Source organism: Kwoniella newhampshirensis, chromosome 3, assembly GCF_039105145.1.
Source record: "Kwoniella newhampshirensis strain CBS 13917 chromosome 3, whole genome shotgun sequence".
In the NCBI taxonomy this organism is placed as follows: Eukaryota; Fungi; Basidiomycota; class Tremellomycetes; order Tremellales; family Cryptococcaceae; genus Kwoniella; species Kwoniella newhampshirensis.
Genome location: NC_089957.1, coordinates 288,210 through 302,982, shown reverse-complemented (window position 1 = coordinate 302,982; position 14,773 = coordinate 288,210). Strand labels below are relative to the sequence as shown.

At 51.6% G+C, this 14,773-nt stretch overlaps 5 protein-coding genes across 5 annotated transcripts; 2 read left to right on the top strand and 3 right to left on the bottom strand.

Annotated features, from left to right (window-relative positions):
• Positions 1-151: 151 nt before the first annotated feature.
• Positions 152-1,177, bottom strand: IAR55_001462 (uncharacterized protein; the record flags this gene model as incomplete). Its single annotated transcript, XM_066944589.1, has 1 exon — positions 152-1,177. One exon carries the CDS (start codon positions 1,175-1,177, stop codon positions 152-154), a length of 1,026 nt encoding a protein of 341 aa, XP_066804512.1.
• Positions 1,178-1,798: 621 nt separating this feature from the next.
• IAR55_001461 (uncharacterized protein) lies at positions 1,799-3,697 on the bottom strand (the record flags this gene model as incomplete). Its single annotated transcript, XM_066944588.1, has 1 exon — positions 1,799-3,697. The coding sequence occupies one exon, from the start codon at positions 3,695-3,697 to the stop codon at positions 1,799-1,801; it is 1,899 nt and encodes a 632-aa protein (XP_066804511.1).
• Positions 3,698-4,155: 458 nt separating this feature from the next.
• Positions 4,156-8,289, top strand: IAR55_001460 (uncharacterized protein; the record flags this gene model as incomplete). Its single annotated transcript, XM_066944587.1, has 14 exons — positions 4,156-4,194; positions 4,286-4,447; positions 4,509-4,554; positions 4,604-4,740; positions 4,790-5,370; positions 5,418-6,342; positions 6,389-6,431; positions 6,490-6,611; positions 6,660-6,756; positions 6,811-7,204; positions 7,265-7,557; positions 7,614-7,742; positions 7,810-7,947; positions 8,048-8,289. 14 exons carry the CDS (start codon positions 4,156-4,158, stop codon positions 8,287-8,289), a joined length of 3,348 nt encoding a protein of 1,115 aa, XP_066804510.1.
• A 183-nt stretch (positions 8,290-8,472) lies between these two features.
• IAR55_001459 (uncharacterized protein) lies at positions 8,473-10,020 on the bottom strand (the record flags this gene model as incomplete). The annotated part of the gene is made up of 5 exons (XM_066944586.1): positions 8,473-8,564; positions 8,610-9,097; positions 9,170-9,250; positions 9,310-9,464; positions 9,550-10,020. The coding sequence occupies 5 exons, from the start codon at positions 10,018-10,020 to the stop codon at positions 8,473-8,475; spliced, it is 1,287 nt and encodes a 428-aa protein (XP_066804509.1).
• A 1,542-nt stretch (positions 10,021-11,562) lies between these two features.
• IAR55_001458 (uncharacterized protein) lies at positions 11,563-13,991 on the top strand (the record flags this gene model as incomplete). Its single annotated transcript, XM_066944585.1, has 2 exons — positions 11,563-12,965; positions 13,022-13,991. 2 exons carry the CDS (start codon positions 11,563-11,565, stop codon positions 13,989-13,991), a joined length of 2,373 nt encoding a protein of 790 aa, XP_066804508.1.
• Positions 13,992-14,773: the final 782 nt, after the last annotated feature.

Here is a 14,773-nt window from a genome sequence, read left to right as displayed (position 1 = left end):
GATGTTGTGGCAGTGACCGCGAGTATGGCAGACTGGAATGCATCCGTCGAGATCACACAAAGTCATATCACCAACATCTATGGAATCAAGTGACTGACGAGAACGAGCACGATGATCTACATGTCTACATCTGTGATATGAAAAAGAGTGTCTACTCAAACCCCAGCCCTTTCATCCTTCCTTCCACTTCCCGACTGACACTCCCCAGATCCTCGCCTCTCAACCATTCCCCATCTTCCTCTTCCGCACCACCTCTTACGTCCCGCAACCATGGTGTCGGAGCCCTGAGCCTGTTGAGACTGTAGCCCAGTCCAACCATACCTGGCCACACTTTTTCTGCGGATTGATGCGATGGAGAATGAGGACGCCCTTCTTTTCTAGCATTCCCATGTTCATGTTCAGGGAAATGAGAAGGTGCTCGAAGGATTATATAACCTCCAGCGGTCTGGCTGTGCTTCGTTTGGGATTGAAAAGGATCTTTGAGCACTGGTCCCGAAGGAGTGTCGTTGATTCTTCCAGAAGTGAACCAGCTAGGCTGCGTATTACGTTCGTCTTCGTGCTGTTGCTGAATCGAAGGGGACTCGACAAATGCGTCTGACAAGATTTGCTGATTGCCACCTCCACCTAGCGAAGGTCGGGCCGGTAGCTCGATTTTGAAAGATGGCCTTCTCCTAGCACCATTGTCCATCGTTTGAGTTCTCCCCACAGCACTATTCACAGGTCGATCTTGGTCTGTCGATTCAGAAGTATATGTACCTTTGGTACCAGCTGTACCCATGGACCTCTTGATGCTCGGATTACTCGGACCAAGGGGGATTTGAGATACTTTGAAGATACCCATACTTGCTCTACGCTTTTCTTGCAGATTAACACTTCTCATCGTCGGATGGACATAATCCCTATCTTGGTGAGCTGGGTATTCGCTGATCGGACTGGAGGAAACGATGCCAGAGGTATGTTTCAGACATCCCACAAGATGAGAGTCGTGGGGAGAGGGTCGAATAGATATTACGTTCAGGCTGGATTGGGGGGTACGAGGGACAGGATGATGAGTGTTGTTGTGATTGTGATGTCTGATGACCGTAGGGACCGAGGGGAAGTAGGAATTGTGCATTTGGGCATGGGCAATAGTCCGAAGGGAAGGCGAGGACATGGGCGAGTTGGTGATAACTGGCATTGTATGTTTAAATTTGATTGAGGTGACTTTATAGGTCGGATGTAAATCAGTAAGTGATGCTGAATTTGTGTGCGATGGCTTGAAGGGTGAGAGATCAAGCCCTTTCCGACCGGCAGGACCTTTATATACATCTTCAGCCCGTGGCCGAGAGATATGATCCTCTACTCTTCCACCGTGCTTCTCGACTCTAGGCTGCGAGGAAATCGCCGGGACCACCTCACGATGTCCGCATCCATGACAGTAAAGCTGCATTGAGAGCGGTCGAGATTCCAATTTGGACTGGGAAAGCAGCACAATAGAGCCATCACAGGCTGCAAGGGGTGAAGTGCGGTCTGTCGTACGACCAAGAGAGAGAGAACCGTGGCGGAGGATATTGTGATCGAGGCCGATATGAGACAAATGTGACGCATCTCGAATGCGCGAACGACGACCTACCTGTATAGTCGACTTGCCCTTGGCGACCATATCAGTCATTGCCGATGCTCTTCACCTCAAGCCCAAACACTTGGCTTGGGTGGATGAAGACATGAATGCATGGACTGACTCGTTATTGGACATATGACTTACGATATACAACCTCTTCTGATTACCGACCATCTGTCTCATTGTCCTCAAACAATCTCACTTAATGCCTCTCAGGAACCCCCACTCTTCTTCATCACTATCATCGTCGTTCAACACCGCATCATCTCTGACAACTGTGTCTTTCCTTTTCTCCTGCATGTCTGGCACTGCTTCTAGCGTCGTCTCAGACAAGTACTGCTTCGCTTGTGCCTCTTGGGTATTCGTTTTGATGACCTGCTTCAGAGGTTCTTCTGACTTCCTTGCCTTCTTTCTTGGCAGTTCAATGCCATCCAGTACTTGTTTCTTCTTCTTTATGTACTTGCTCTTTCCGCTTTCCAGGTTGACATCGAAGGGAATGCTAGCATCTGCAAATGGCCGTACGAGTTCGCGCGTGGGGGGAGGTCGTGAAGTCGTGACGAGCTCACGAGATTGCTTCACTATGCCGATACCAGACCCCGCTTGGTAGTCGCTCATAGACGTTCCCGGTGCTCGCATTTGCGATTTCGTAGCCGGAGAATTTGACGGACCGCCAGTCGATTCATGAGAGATATCGAAGGTCACTTGACGTTGAGGACTTGCCTTCTTTTCGGCTTCTTGAACGCCCTCCTCCGCAGCCGCCAATCCTCCCACGTCGAATGCGGCTACACCATTCTTGCTCCTTCTTGGTCTTCTACCACGCTTGGGTGATGAAGACTGCGGAGGCACGAAATCCGGGTCGTCTGTCTCTTTCTCGTTGTACGCATCATCGAGAACCACATCAGGAGACGGGGTATCTTGAGGTAGAGGGGGGGAAGGAACATGCTTTGACGGCCCGGCTTCTCTTGCGATCTCTTGTGTCTCGTCGGTTGTTGACTTCATATCGGGTGTAGGGGGCTCGTCGTCAGGTTGGTGGACGAGTGACTGGTGGACGCGTGGTTGGGTTTCTGGTTGTTTGAGAGTACCGTTTTGGTGGAGAGCATCCACTAAAGACTTGTATCCCTCCACTTGTTCCTCCGTCATTTCCACATCGACATCTCCATCCACATTCAGGTCTGTCGCGAGCAGATCATCACCGCCATCACCTACTACTCGGACATCTTCTTCTGGTCGAGAATATTTCTTAGGCCTTCCCCTTCCCACCTTCTTCTGTGGCTTGACGACCGACGGTGGCGGTGAAGGTGACGGGGTCGGGGTCGGGGTCGGATCTTTATACCATATCGAGTCAGGCACGTCCATATTCAACTTCTCCAAGCCGAGCACTTCTCGACGCCATGTTTCTAGAGCGAAGAGTGCGGCAGCATCGAGCGTGCGTAGATCGAGACGGAGTTCTCGGACACGTCTTGTTGGTCCAGAAGGAGGAAGAGAATGTGATGGTGTAGGAGGTGAAGGAGCGCGGACTTGGGGAGGCGTTGTGGGAGGCGGGGTCAGCGGCGAGGCCTGATCTGCTAGATTTGCTTCAAGGGCGGCTGTCTTGTCGTAGACTATCATCGAAGCCGGGGAAGAGGTGTTCGTATGTATAGCGTCGGGGTTGATAGCTGGCTCGACTGACGGTACTGTGTCCAGATACGGGCTCGGTGGAGCTTCCCCGGGTACTTGTGACTCTTTGATCCCATCATTCTGACCAAAGTCATGACTCTCTTCGATGAAATCGCCATACATGCCGCGCTGATCCTCCTCCATATATGCTTCTACCTCCATCCCTTCTGGCAATTCCACCGGTCCATCCACAATTCCTTGTTCTTGTGAGCTATCGGGACTACCGAGAGGTAGCTCACTGCTTTCCACAAGCCTCACATCGACTCTATGATAGCTCCTGGGTGTCCTATATCGTTCCAGAATATCATGGAGCTTGAGAAGATGTTGTGGTTGGCGAAGGGATACAAGGAACTGAGCGAGAGGAGGGAGTGAGATTGCATGGAGCGTTTCGGCATGAGTGAAGATCACAGGTGGAGGAAGGTCTTCCAAGGGGAGGACCATCCTCGTCGGAAACGACTCAGATCTGTCGAATCGAGATTGGAGAAAGTGGTGGTGCGATCGAAATGTGAAGTAAGGAGAAACGATGCGAACTTTTGTTTCCGAGCAGGTAGCTGTCCGCCTGTTGCCTCCACTCTCTGCTCGATGTCCCCAGCTGGGTCCTCAACGTCTTGACCGTAGCGATGCTGATCTCGATGAGAACCCATACACTAGAGCTCGCCTGTCTGTTCTGTATATGCCTCCTGCTCAAGAGAGGAAGGAAAAGCCCAATAATGTCTATCTAAAGCATAAGAGAAGGCTAATCCAGCGATGGAAATGTCGATGTCATCACTTTCTTTCCCCCCACTCTACGGATCCGAGTTTCAGAATTGGCATTCGAAGAATGATGATATAAAAGCGTCAAATCGACCATCAATCGTAACCCTTCTATCCTCCTCACATAACGCATTGCATCTCACAGCATGTCACAGACATTCGCAGTACCACTGGCGAATACCAGAGTTAGTACCATCCTCGTCCTAGGGCAGACACCCCATGGGATTCCGAGAAACATCCTGATTTTTGCCTTTGCTGAGTCCTCCACCCTTACAGAACGTCACCATCGTAGCACATGTCGATCATGGCAAGACCAGTTTCGCAGACAGTCTCCTGTCGTCGAACAACATCATCTCCTCTCGAATGGCCGGAAAGTTGAGATTCCTAGATTCGAGGGAAGATGAACAACAACGAGGAATCACGATGGAGAGCAGTGCTGTAAGTGGTAGCTGCAAAGTGCGTGTGATGACACCCACGGGCTGACCACGAGCTTGTGAAGGTGTCCTTGAGATTCGACATGAACAGAATAGGACCTGATGGGACTGGTGAGCTCCCAGGGCTGAGCATAGAGCTGCGACCTGACGCCCACTTCAGCATCGACTTCGAAGCACCTCTGCAACGTCATCGACACACCTGGCCATGTTGACTTCGCCTCCGAGGTCTCCACTGCTTCTCGTCTATGTGACGGTGCTCTTGTCCTCGTTGACGTATGGGAAGGCGTCTGTACCCAAGTGAGTGCCTCGTGTACTTCCTGTCGGCCACCTTGCTGACCTGTTGTAGACGATTGCTGTCCTTCGTCAAGCATGGATCGACAAACTCCGCCCCTTACTGGTCATTAACAAGATGGACCGACTCATCACTGAACTCAAGATGTCACCTTCCGAAGCCTACCTGCATATATCTCAGCTGATCGAACAAGTCAATGCTGTCATGGGTTCATTTTACGCATCCGAGCGAATGGAGGATGATCTGAGATGGCGAGAAGACCGCGAGAAGCGTCTCGCAGCGCGCAGAGAAGAAGAAGGGGATGCACCAGAGGGAGGAGCGGACATCGATGGGGAATACGAAGAGAAGGAGGATGAAGACATCTACTTTGCGCCTGATAGAGGGAATGTCTTATTCGCGTCAGCCATCGATGGATGGGCTTTCAGATTAGGGAAATTTGCGCGACTGTACGCGGAAAAGCTCAAGATCAAGGAGGGCAATCTAAGAAGAGTCTTATGGGGAGATTGGTATCTCGATCCGAAGACCAAAAGAGTAGTCGGAAGGAAGAAGCTTGCCGGGAGAAATCTAAAACCTTTATTCGTCCAATTCGTGCTGGAGAATATCTGGAGAGTATACAACACAGTACTGGACGAATAGTGAGCACCATATTCTCTGACCAGCAGATCATCTTGCTTACTCATAGTCACCTTAGCAACCCCGACGCAGTCCAGAAGATCGTCACAGCACTGAATGTACGAGTCACACCCCGGGATGTCAAATCGAAAGATACCAGAAACCTCCTCACCCTCATCATGCAGCAATGGCTACCTCTCTCAACCACTACTTTTCAAGCGATAGTTGATGTCATACCTTCCCCCTCGGATGCTCAAGCAATCCGACTGCCATATATGCTCCATCCGGACAAGGCTGCTGGATCCAACACTGCTCTTGCACCCACCAATGCAATCGAGAAGGGGTTGTACGAGTGTGATCAATCCGAAACAGCAAACGTCGTGGCGTATGTCAGCAAGATGTTTGCCGTACGAAGAGGAGAACTGCCTGAATTCAAGCCAAAGGAGATGACAGCAGAGGAGATGAGACAGCGTGGAAGGGAAGAGCGCGAAAGGCGAGCGGCCGCTCTAGCCTCTCATAGCGAGGATGCGGCTTTACGAAATGGAACGCCTATCGATGGCATCGAAGGTCTTTCGCAACCGTTAGAGTCGCTGAGTCTCGGCGAATCGACCTCAACCTCCGCTCCTGCAGCTCAGGAATCAGAATCGGACAACGAGGACTCTGAAGTGCTTCTCGGATTTTCACGAGTGTACTCAGGTGTATTGCGAAGGGATACACCGCTTATCGCCACCTTACCGAAGTACGAATCAGAGCTTGGTCCTCTTCACCCAAGAAATGCCAAACATGTCATCAAAGTGACAGCCACAGATCTGTATATGATGATGGGCCGAGAACTGGTGACTGTGGACGAAGTTCCGGCAGGTCATGTCTGTGCTATCGCAGGACTGGACGGACTGGTGCCGAGGAGCGCAACACTTTGGGCATTGACAACGGAAGGCACGAGCGAAGTCGGGGAAAAGACCGAGTTGATCAACCTGGCTGGGATTTCGATGCAGGTGAGCAGCTTGTATGCATCGCAACAAATGGACTGACGACCAACAGGCTGCACCTATTGTCCGAGTGGCACTGGAGCCAGAAAATCCGAGTGAGCCTTAGATTGCATCGCGGCCAGGGAAACCTGCTAACGACTTGTCCTTGACTAGGTGATATGCCAAAACTCATCCACGGACTGCAGATCCTCAATCAAGCCGATCCTTGTGCAGAATACCTTGTGCAGGAGACTGGAGAGCACGTCATCATTACAGCAGGCGAGCTACATCTTGAGGTATGTCTGAGAACGGACCGTGTGTGCCATGGGCTGACGTTTTCGCAGCGTTGTCTCAAAGATCTACGAGAGCGATTCGCGAAGTGCGCTATTCAACAATCTGCAGTCATTGTACCTTTCCGAGAAACAGCTGTCAAAGCGCCTGGTGAGATCAATTCCAGCCGTTTCCATTGAATGTCCAAGCTAACAATGCTCACAGACATGGCCCCGCCTAAGACGTCGGGCGCTCCTCGAGGAACAATCCACGGCTCAGTGCTCAGCGGACTGGTCAACTTCACCCTCCGTGCTGTTCCTCTTCCAGCATCAGTCATCGACTTCCTCCTCGTGCACTCGAACACCATCGCCAGTATGCTCGTACAAAAGCGGGACAAGGCAAGCGAAGACGGAGAGTATGTGGAGGAAAGGGACTCCAGTCAAGGGGGACACGAACAGGCCAGAGTCATAAGTCCTGAGCAATTCTGGACGGAGTTGAACGCACTGTTTAATAAAGCTGGAGGCGATTGGGCAGGCGCAGCAGATCGAATCTGGAGTTTCGGACCGAAGCGCATGGGAGCGAACGTCTTGCTTGACCCGATCGGAAAGAGTCAAGTCCGGTATGTAAAGCTTCCTGATTTCCACCCTCAATCGGAACAAAGGCTAATGATGTATTGTAGGCTACGACGTAAGGAGCAGCTCTTTGCCAGTGCCAGAGCAGAAGGTCAATCAGCGGATGATGCTCTAGCATCTGCGGATGACGCGGTTGCTAAAGATCAGCTAGCGACTATTGATGCGGATGACGACAGCGCGCGAGCCGAGTTAAGACTCTTGAGGGATTTCGAGGGTAGTATAGAAGCTGGATTCCAGATGGCAACTTTCCAAGGACCCTTATGTTCTGAGCCGGTGGTGGGCATGGGTTGGGTAGTGGAGAGCGTCAGTTTGAACAAGGAGGAAATGGAAGCGGAGCAAGGTGAGCATCTGAAGTAATGCCTGGCAAATCGAAGGCTGATGCAAGCTTGTATGTAGGCCGAGGAAGAACGTCAGCGATTGTTGGCGCTCTGATATCCTCAGTGAGAGATGCGTGCAGAGCGGGTCTGCTCGACTGGTCACCCAGAATCAAGTTGGCCATTTATACTTGTGATATTCAGGCCTCAAGTGAGTTGTCCCGTATTCATCGCCCGCATACCTGGACAAAGTAGCTGACTATCGTGTCCGTCCATAGCCGATGTGCTAGGAAAAGTATATGGTGTGGTAGCACGAAGGCGAGGACGGATCGTATCGGAAGAGATGAAGGAAGGGACATCATTCTTCACGATCAGGGCTATGTTGCCCGTTGTTGAGAGTTTCGGATTTGCCGATGGTGAGTGGGCTGCAGAAACATCCTTCAGCTTCTGCTGCCAGGCCTCTGTGTCAAAGGAGTCGGAAGACACTCAGATGCTAATGTATGACGTTATTTGTAGAAATCCGAAAGCGTACTTCCGGCGCTGCGTCACCTCAATTGATCTTTTCAGGTTTCGAAACTCTTGATCTAGATCCATTCTGGGTTCCTACGACTATCGAAGAATTGGAAGATCTAGGTGAAAAAGCGGATAGAGCCAATGTCGCAAAGATCTACGTGGATGATGTGAGGAAGCGAAAGGGTATGTTCGTAGAGAGGAAGATTGTGGAGTTTGCAGAGAAGCAAAGGACCTTGAAGAAGTAGTCAAACAGAACTTGCACTTGCATCCATTATCTGCATCGATCACAAATACATGTGGTATAAAACTATCATGAGAGTCTAGATTGTTATTCCCATTATGCTGCATGGAAAGGCATCAAGTGATCTCGGCTTCTGATCCTATATACAACGTTTTTCTGTAATGTTCGTGTCCTTCTCGTCCTTCATCTACATATACATACCCCCCCCACCTCCGAACCCACTTCCCCCACCTCCAAATCCACCACCGCCGCCTCCAAACCCTCCGCCGCAACCACGTCCTGCACCCAGACCTCCGAACCCTGCACCGCCGCCAAATCCTCCACCTCTCCCTCTTGGTCCGCCCAATCCACCTGGACCCGATCTTCCTAGATCCGGACCGAACTCTCCTGGAGGAGGCAACTCGTCTCCCCATCTGTCACCTCCCACACCAACTCCTCCCAATGGATTACCTCCCGGACCTGGGAATCTGGGCCCACCAACACTTGGACCTACTGGATCCCACCGAGCCCCGGGAGGTTGTATTCCTCCTCCTGGGCCAAACATGTCGGGATCACGATCCCTTCTTCTCGAATCAAATAAGGGATGATTGAAATCGACCAACATCCCTCCACCATCTCTATTCGGGTTGAATAGTCCTGGCGGTTGAAGTGATGAGAACGGATCGAGATCACGTCGACCGACCGAGAGAGGGTTGGAAGGATGGGGATTTCGAAGTGGATCGATCAGCGAGGTGGGAGGAGCGGGTCGAGCGGGAGCAGGCTCGTGTGATGGTGCTGAAGGAGGTGGGTTACGAGGGTTGGAACCGCTGGCTCTGCGAGACACGAGAGGAATAAGCGTCAGTATACGGCATGCTCGATAAACCACCGCCGGTGAGCGGGCTCACTCTTGATAACCTGGTACTTGTAGACCAGGCAGAAGTTTTGCAATGATATCCCGCTTGTATTGATCGACAAATGTTTTGACACTAGTTCCAAGAACAAGTTAGCTACTTGTGGGTGATAGGCTTCCCAACTACCGGCTCACCCAGCGATCGACTTGAGGCCCACAGCTCTCGCTGGGGCTTCGGGGGAAGGGTTCGAGCCAGAGCTCGATGAAGCTGTCGCTGAGCTTGGGACAGGGAAAGACGACGGATTGACAAGATCTGTCAGTACCACCGAGATAGTATTCGGTGCGCCGTCCTATCAACCGAATCCACCCGATCAATCAGCTCGACACTTCGGCTGGGCTGCAAAGGAAACATAAAGGATGGGAGAAGGGACATACCTCTGCCATGGCGTCAATCTGGACTCTACCACCCATCCTCCCGACCCTCACTCTGAATGTCATTGCACTTTGCTCGTGTCTGTATTCGAATGAATACGAATCTTCGCCTCGCGAATTCCAACCCTCTCCCAATCTAGCCAAAGCCGTATTCGACCCCACAGCTTCAGGTTCTTCATCTTGGTCTACCGCTGTGGTGGTCTCCGAAGCACCATCATCGATGTCACCCTCGGTCGATGTATCAATCTCAGTGTCGCCGGAAGGTGTTTGGGACGACGTAGCTTGATTCGAGGTGGAAGAAGACGAAGACGAAGACGAAGAAGGGGATATGAGACGGAATTGAAGAGAGGTATGTATTGTGTGGACCAAAGCGGCGATGACGTCGGTAGCGTTGGGAAGAGGCGAAGTGGTGCTGCGGGGCAAAAGATCGGGAAGAAGTCTCAACAAGGCGGTGGTATCGAGTGGATCCGACATGATTGGTATGATCTGGGTAGCTTGTCTGGTTCAGACGAGGATCAGTTAAATGAGGCGGTGTCAAGGAAGGGAATGAGAAACTTCAAAGAGGTCTCTTCCTCCACAGATTGTCATTGTAATCTACGCTGGATCGACGATGAAACGCAACGCGGAAGCGTCAGGTGGAGGTCGATCATGGGATTGAGTGGCAGATCCCCTCCACGAAGTAAGCGGGGGCAATATGGGAGCTACCACTGACAGTAACTCTTATCTGCTACACTTGGGCCCCACTAGCTGTCCCGGTCATATGTCATAACAGGTGTGACCCAGAGCCAAGGCAAGCGGTCACGATGCATGCAAATAGGTCAGCCGTTAGCCCAAAGATACGAACGGGACGACGCCTTCTCATACCATTCAACATGACGAAACACGAAAGACGCGTTTGCAGTGCCACAATCATAAAACTCCGTAATACCGACAAGGTAATTTTCACCGTCTCTTGTATGCTGACGTAGTGAATGGTGGGAAAACGCGCATCGAACCAGGTAAGTCAGTGTGGGTAGGTAGTCAGTGTAAGCCAGAGAGATATCATCCCCTTTCATCCAATCCACTCCTTCCTTCTTTCTCTCTTCTCTCTCATACCATCAATTTCAAAACCGGTACACAGAGTCATCTTCATTCCAAGGATACTCTGCCCCTGCCGTCCAACTCCTCTCCCCAACAACTCAATTTCGACAGCATCGAGAGAGCTTTTCGCCAAGTCTTATCTCTGCCGTTGAAACGAGTCACCAATCAGCCCAAAAACCGAGTCGAAAGAAGGACGTCTGAAAGAAGGGATAAAGAAGTCACGTTGTTCCAATCTCCACTTTCATCGGTGACCTTGCAGCCAAGACAGACAAGTCGTCCTCGGAAGAGCAGATTAGTCATACGACGTGAGTGACCGTGACCATCGAATTAACGTCCTCGGTCATCGGTGAAAAGACGAACATCATTCAACATTACGCGGGCTGACTCCCAAAAAACTCAAAATCTACCTCTTGTCATCGCCTCACACATATATATCGTCCTTCTTGCCACCCGTTCTCTATCTGTCGCCCGTCATCAGTCGTTCCCACTACCATCTCGGTCTAGTCATCGTCGATACTTCTTCTGTCGACAACGAAGCGATACGTAAGAATCGACTCTACCGTCTACTTCTTTCCGAAATTCATTCACTTTCGGTCAAGCAAGTCGAGCGCAGCCTACTGCACACCTTAGCTGGTGTCTATACTCCTTGCTGTTCGATTGAACAATTCAGCACATCGCTGTCCACTACACCTTTACGACTTTCGCCAAGCCTTGATACGTCCTTTGGATACCGTTAGCCGGTTTCCTATTCGCATATAAACGCATAGCGACTTCATTCTCATCAACGGCTATATTGGTATTGACATTTGCCACCGATTGATAATAGGCTCTTTCCTTGAATCCGGGTTCCTGTCTTGAGTCGGTATCAGTCCCTCCTTTAGGAGCGGTTGTACCCCGACCTCTGGGTCACCGGGGATCAGTCCCATCCCTGCCGTCATGCCCTACATGTACGACATGCCCACTGGGCGCGGCACCTCCGCGGATCGAGCTCGTGCGGTTGAAGCAGAGTACACCGGAAGTGAGGTCGAGCTTCTTAAGCTCCTGAATGGTGGATACCAACAGCTTTCGCCGTTCAGCGAAGCCAGAGGTCACGGTCGTGCCGCCGAAGACGAAGATAGCGACGTAAGTCAAGAGCAGGTACAAGTTACGAGCCCGCAAGTACTGATCTTGAATCCTGTGCCCCCCTGTCAATCAAAAACCCCTTCATTGGACTCCCACACATATCACACTACCACTCCTTTTCGCTGCCCTCCTTTCATATGTGACTTGTTACGACTCCGCGAAACGCCCACTCTACACCTGCAGGAGGACTACTTGTTGCACAAGCGCTACTCGAGGATGAGCTTCAACGGTCGCCCGTACCCTCCGGTCCCTCCTGACGCCAGCACTCTGTCGCGACCTATCGACGACTGGATTCACAGGGAGAAAACCCTCGCGCCTGTAGGGGCTATGCGAGTTCAGGATCCTATGGCCCAATATTACAGAGACAGGCAACAGAGCGATCCCGCTCCGCTTGTATCCTCCGGTAATGCGTATGCCTACCATCACGATCCCGTTCCGGACGCTTTGCCGGGATTCTCCCGGCAGCAACAGCACTCAGTTTGGTCGCCTCCTCGACAAGCGTGGCTGAATTTCCAGCCGACAGAGTTCCGCGCCCCTATCCTCCACCCGCGTCTCGTCCAGCTTCCGGAGAGGCCTATAACCCCTCATGACACCTATCGATACCCCGCCAGTCATGTTGATTACACTTATGTGGCTCCCGCAATCCCTGAAGTCAGCGCGGAATCTGTCAATGCCGCCTTCGCCATGTGGTACGCAGGTCAAGTTATAGACGTACTCGTCACTCCCGGCCAATACCGACCCGGTGTGGGGGGTGCCGCGGACGAGCTCTGGGGACCAAGAGGTCGCGAGAAAGACGCATGGCTCCGCGTCGGACGCTCGCCTCCCGACTACTCGAAGCCTTGGGGCAGGATGGGAATGACCCAGACACCTGTGCCGAAGCCGCGTACCGTTCTTCATCGCCGACCAGAGCTTGAGGTCCAAGATCCTTGGAACGTATCCTGCTCCCGTCGCAACAAGCCTAGCCCCGATTTCGTGAGCTTCATCCTCGACACAATCCAGCGCATGACAATTTCGCCTACCGCTCTTGTGGCTGCCGTCTGGTATCTCAACGGACTTGGTCTTCACGAGGGGGACGGGCCCAAGGGTGCGGAACTTCGGGAATTTTTGCGAGAATACCGATTATACGAACCGGAGGCCGTGGAGAGAAGAGTGGCCACTTTGGGTTTGATCCTTGCTGGCAAATGGCTGGACGATAACTCCTTCTTAACCAAGTCATGGTACGTTTGTTTTGTTCGTCGCTGCCTTCATTGATCACCGCTGACTCCATTTATAGGTGCGAAGTCACTACGATCCCCATCAAGCAAATTGATCGCATGGAACGATGTGCTCTCATGGACCTACACTTCTCGCTCTTTGTCCCTGTATCGTCTTGGGTCGATCATGTGAATAAACTCTACACCGCGTTGATTAGCAAATTACTCTCTGATGAAGTGGACCACATCGTCATCCCTTTCATTGACCAGATGGTCACGGACGCGCGCGATACTGAACTCGAGGATCCCCTGTCTGTGTCTTCTTCGCCAAACTACGAGCGACGCCTCTCCGCCGAGGAACTACCGGCGGCAGCAGACCAAGCTATCAGTAGGGACTGGGGATCATTTGCACGTCCATATGTCCATGTGCCAAACGCCAGCGCGGTGTGGGAAGGTCGAGACGCGGAAGTCGATGTCGAGATGGAACGCGCAGAGAGGAGTGTCGACGCGCTCGTAAATGATGAAGACTGGGAGGTGGAGGAGGAAGAGGAAGAGGAGTTCCTCGATTATGATGGAGCCAAACGTTGGCTGCCACCAGTGTCGGAACTGAAGCGATCGACATCTAATTCCAGTGACCGAAGCCACGGATCAGCCAACAGCCAGCACCACATTGCGACTTACCCGAGCCAAACCAACCTCGAGGCTTTAGATGACTGTGAGTCATTCTCTCGACACCGTTCTTCCAGCGAATGGTCTTCAGTGAGCTCTAAGCCGTTGAAGACTTTTGAATGGCGATCGTCTGATGCCTTCGGCTACGATCAGCGCGTCGCTTGCTGCCAAAGATGCGATAGTCAGAAGTCGGCATCGAAGAGATCGCCACTTGGTGCTCTAGGTCACCCCAACATCGGTCATCCCATCGAACCTGGAATATCGATCGTGCGAGCTCCCACACAGCAGTACGAGCCGCTTTCAGAATTTGGTCACATGGGTGGCAACGCGAGCTCGTACCTGAGGATCAATCGGTGGGGTGCTAGCGCTTCTCGGTGGTAACACTGATTAACGTGTTCCCCTTCTCGCAGACTTTTGTCTGCTTCTTTTTCAACATACGAGCCCTGTTTCCATTCCAACGTTCGGCCATCCCCCGCCACCTTCACCCTCCCACACTGTCCGGTGAAGACTGCTGGTTGTCGTTAGTGTTGATGGCGACTGGTCTGTCTTCACCCTTCCCTGTCGTCTGTACACTCGCGTGCGCTATACATGTTTTTTCTACGCGCCATCACGTCGTCTATTTCGTTTCGCATCTATTTGTGAGCGGTCCAGTATACCCTCGCATCTCATACCTTTTAGGCTGCCAACAACATTGTCAATCGTGGTGCACCAAAGTGACCAAGATCGCGACCATTGTTGAGCGAAGTAGCATATCATAATACCCCCTTTTTAATCATAACGATTGGCCTCAAGAGTGGTTAACTCCAACTCCCCTCTCTTTCCTTTCTACTTCCTTCCCACTTACTTCTCATTGTCAACCTGTTCATAGCCTGTTCATAGCTTTGAGTTCAGAGCGGGAGGGAGAGAGAGCAACTTAAGAAATTCTGAACCAAAAAAAGAGGATGTTGCTTTGATTGTCAGAGATCAGCTTGTTTCCTCTTTATCAATTTTCCCCACCAAAAATGGTCACTTGTTGTACATGTTCTGCCTTCGCCATAGCATGTGATGTGCAACATGATGCATGACAATATATGGGGACAGTTAATGGTATTGCACTGGAAGACGGTCTATGGATCTTGTACCAAAGGAATGAGATCCCGACATGTATGTTGTAAACGCGGAGT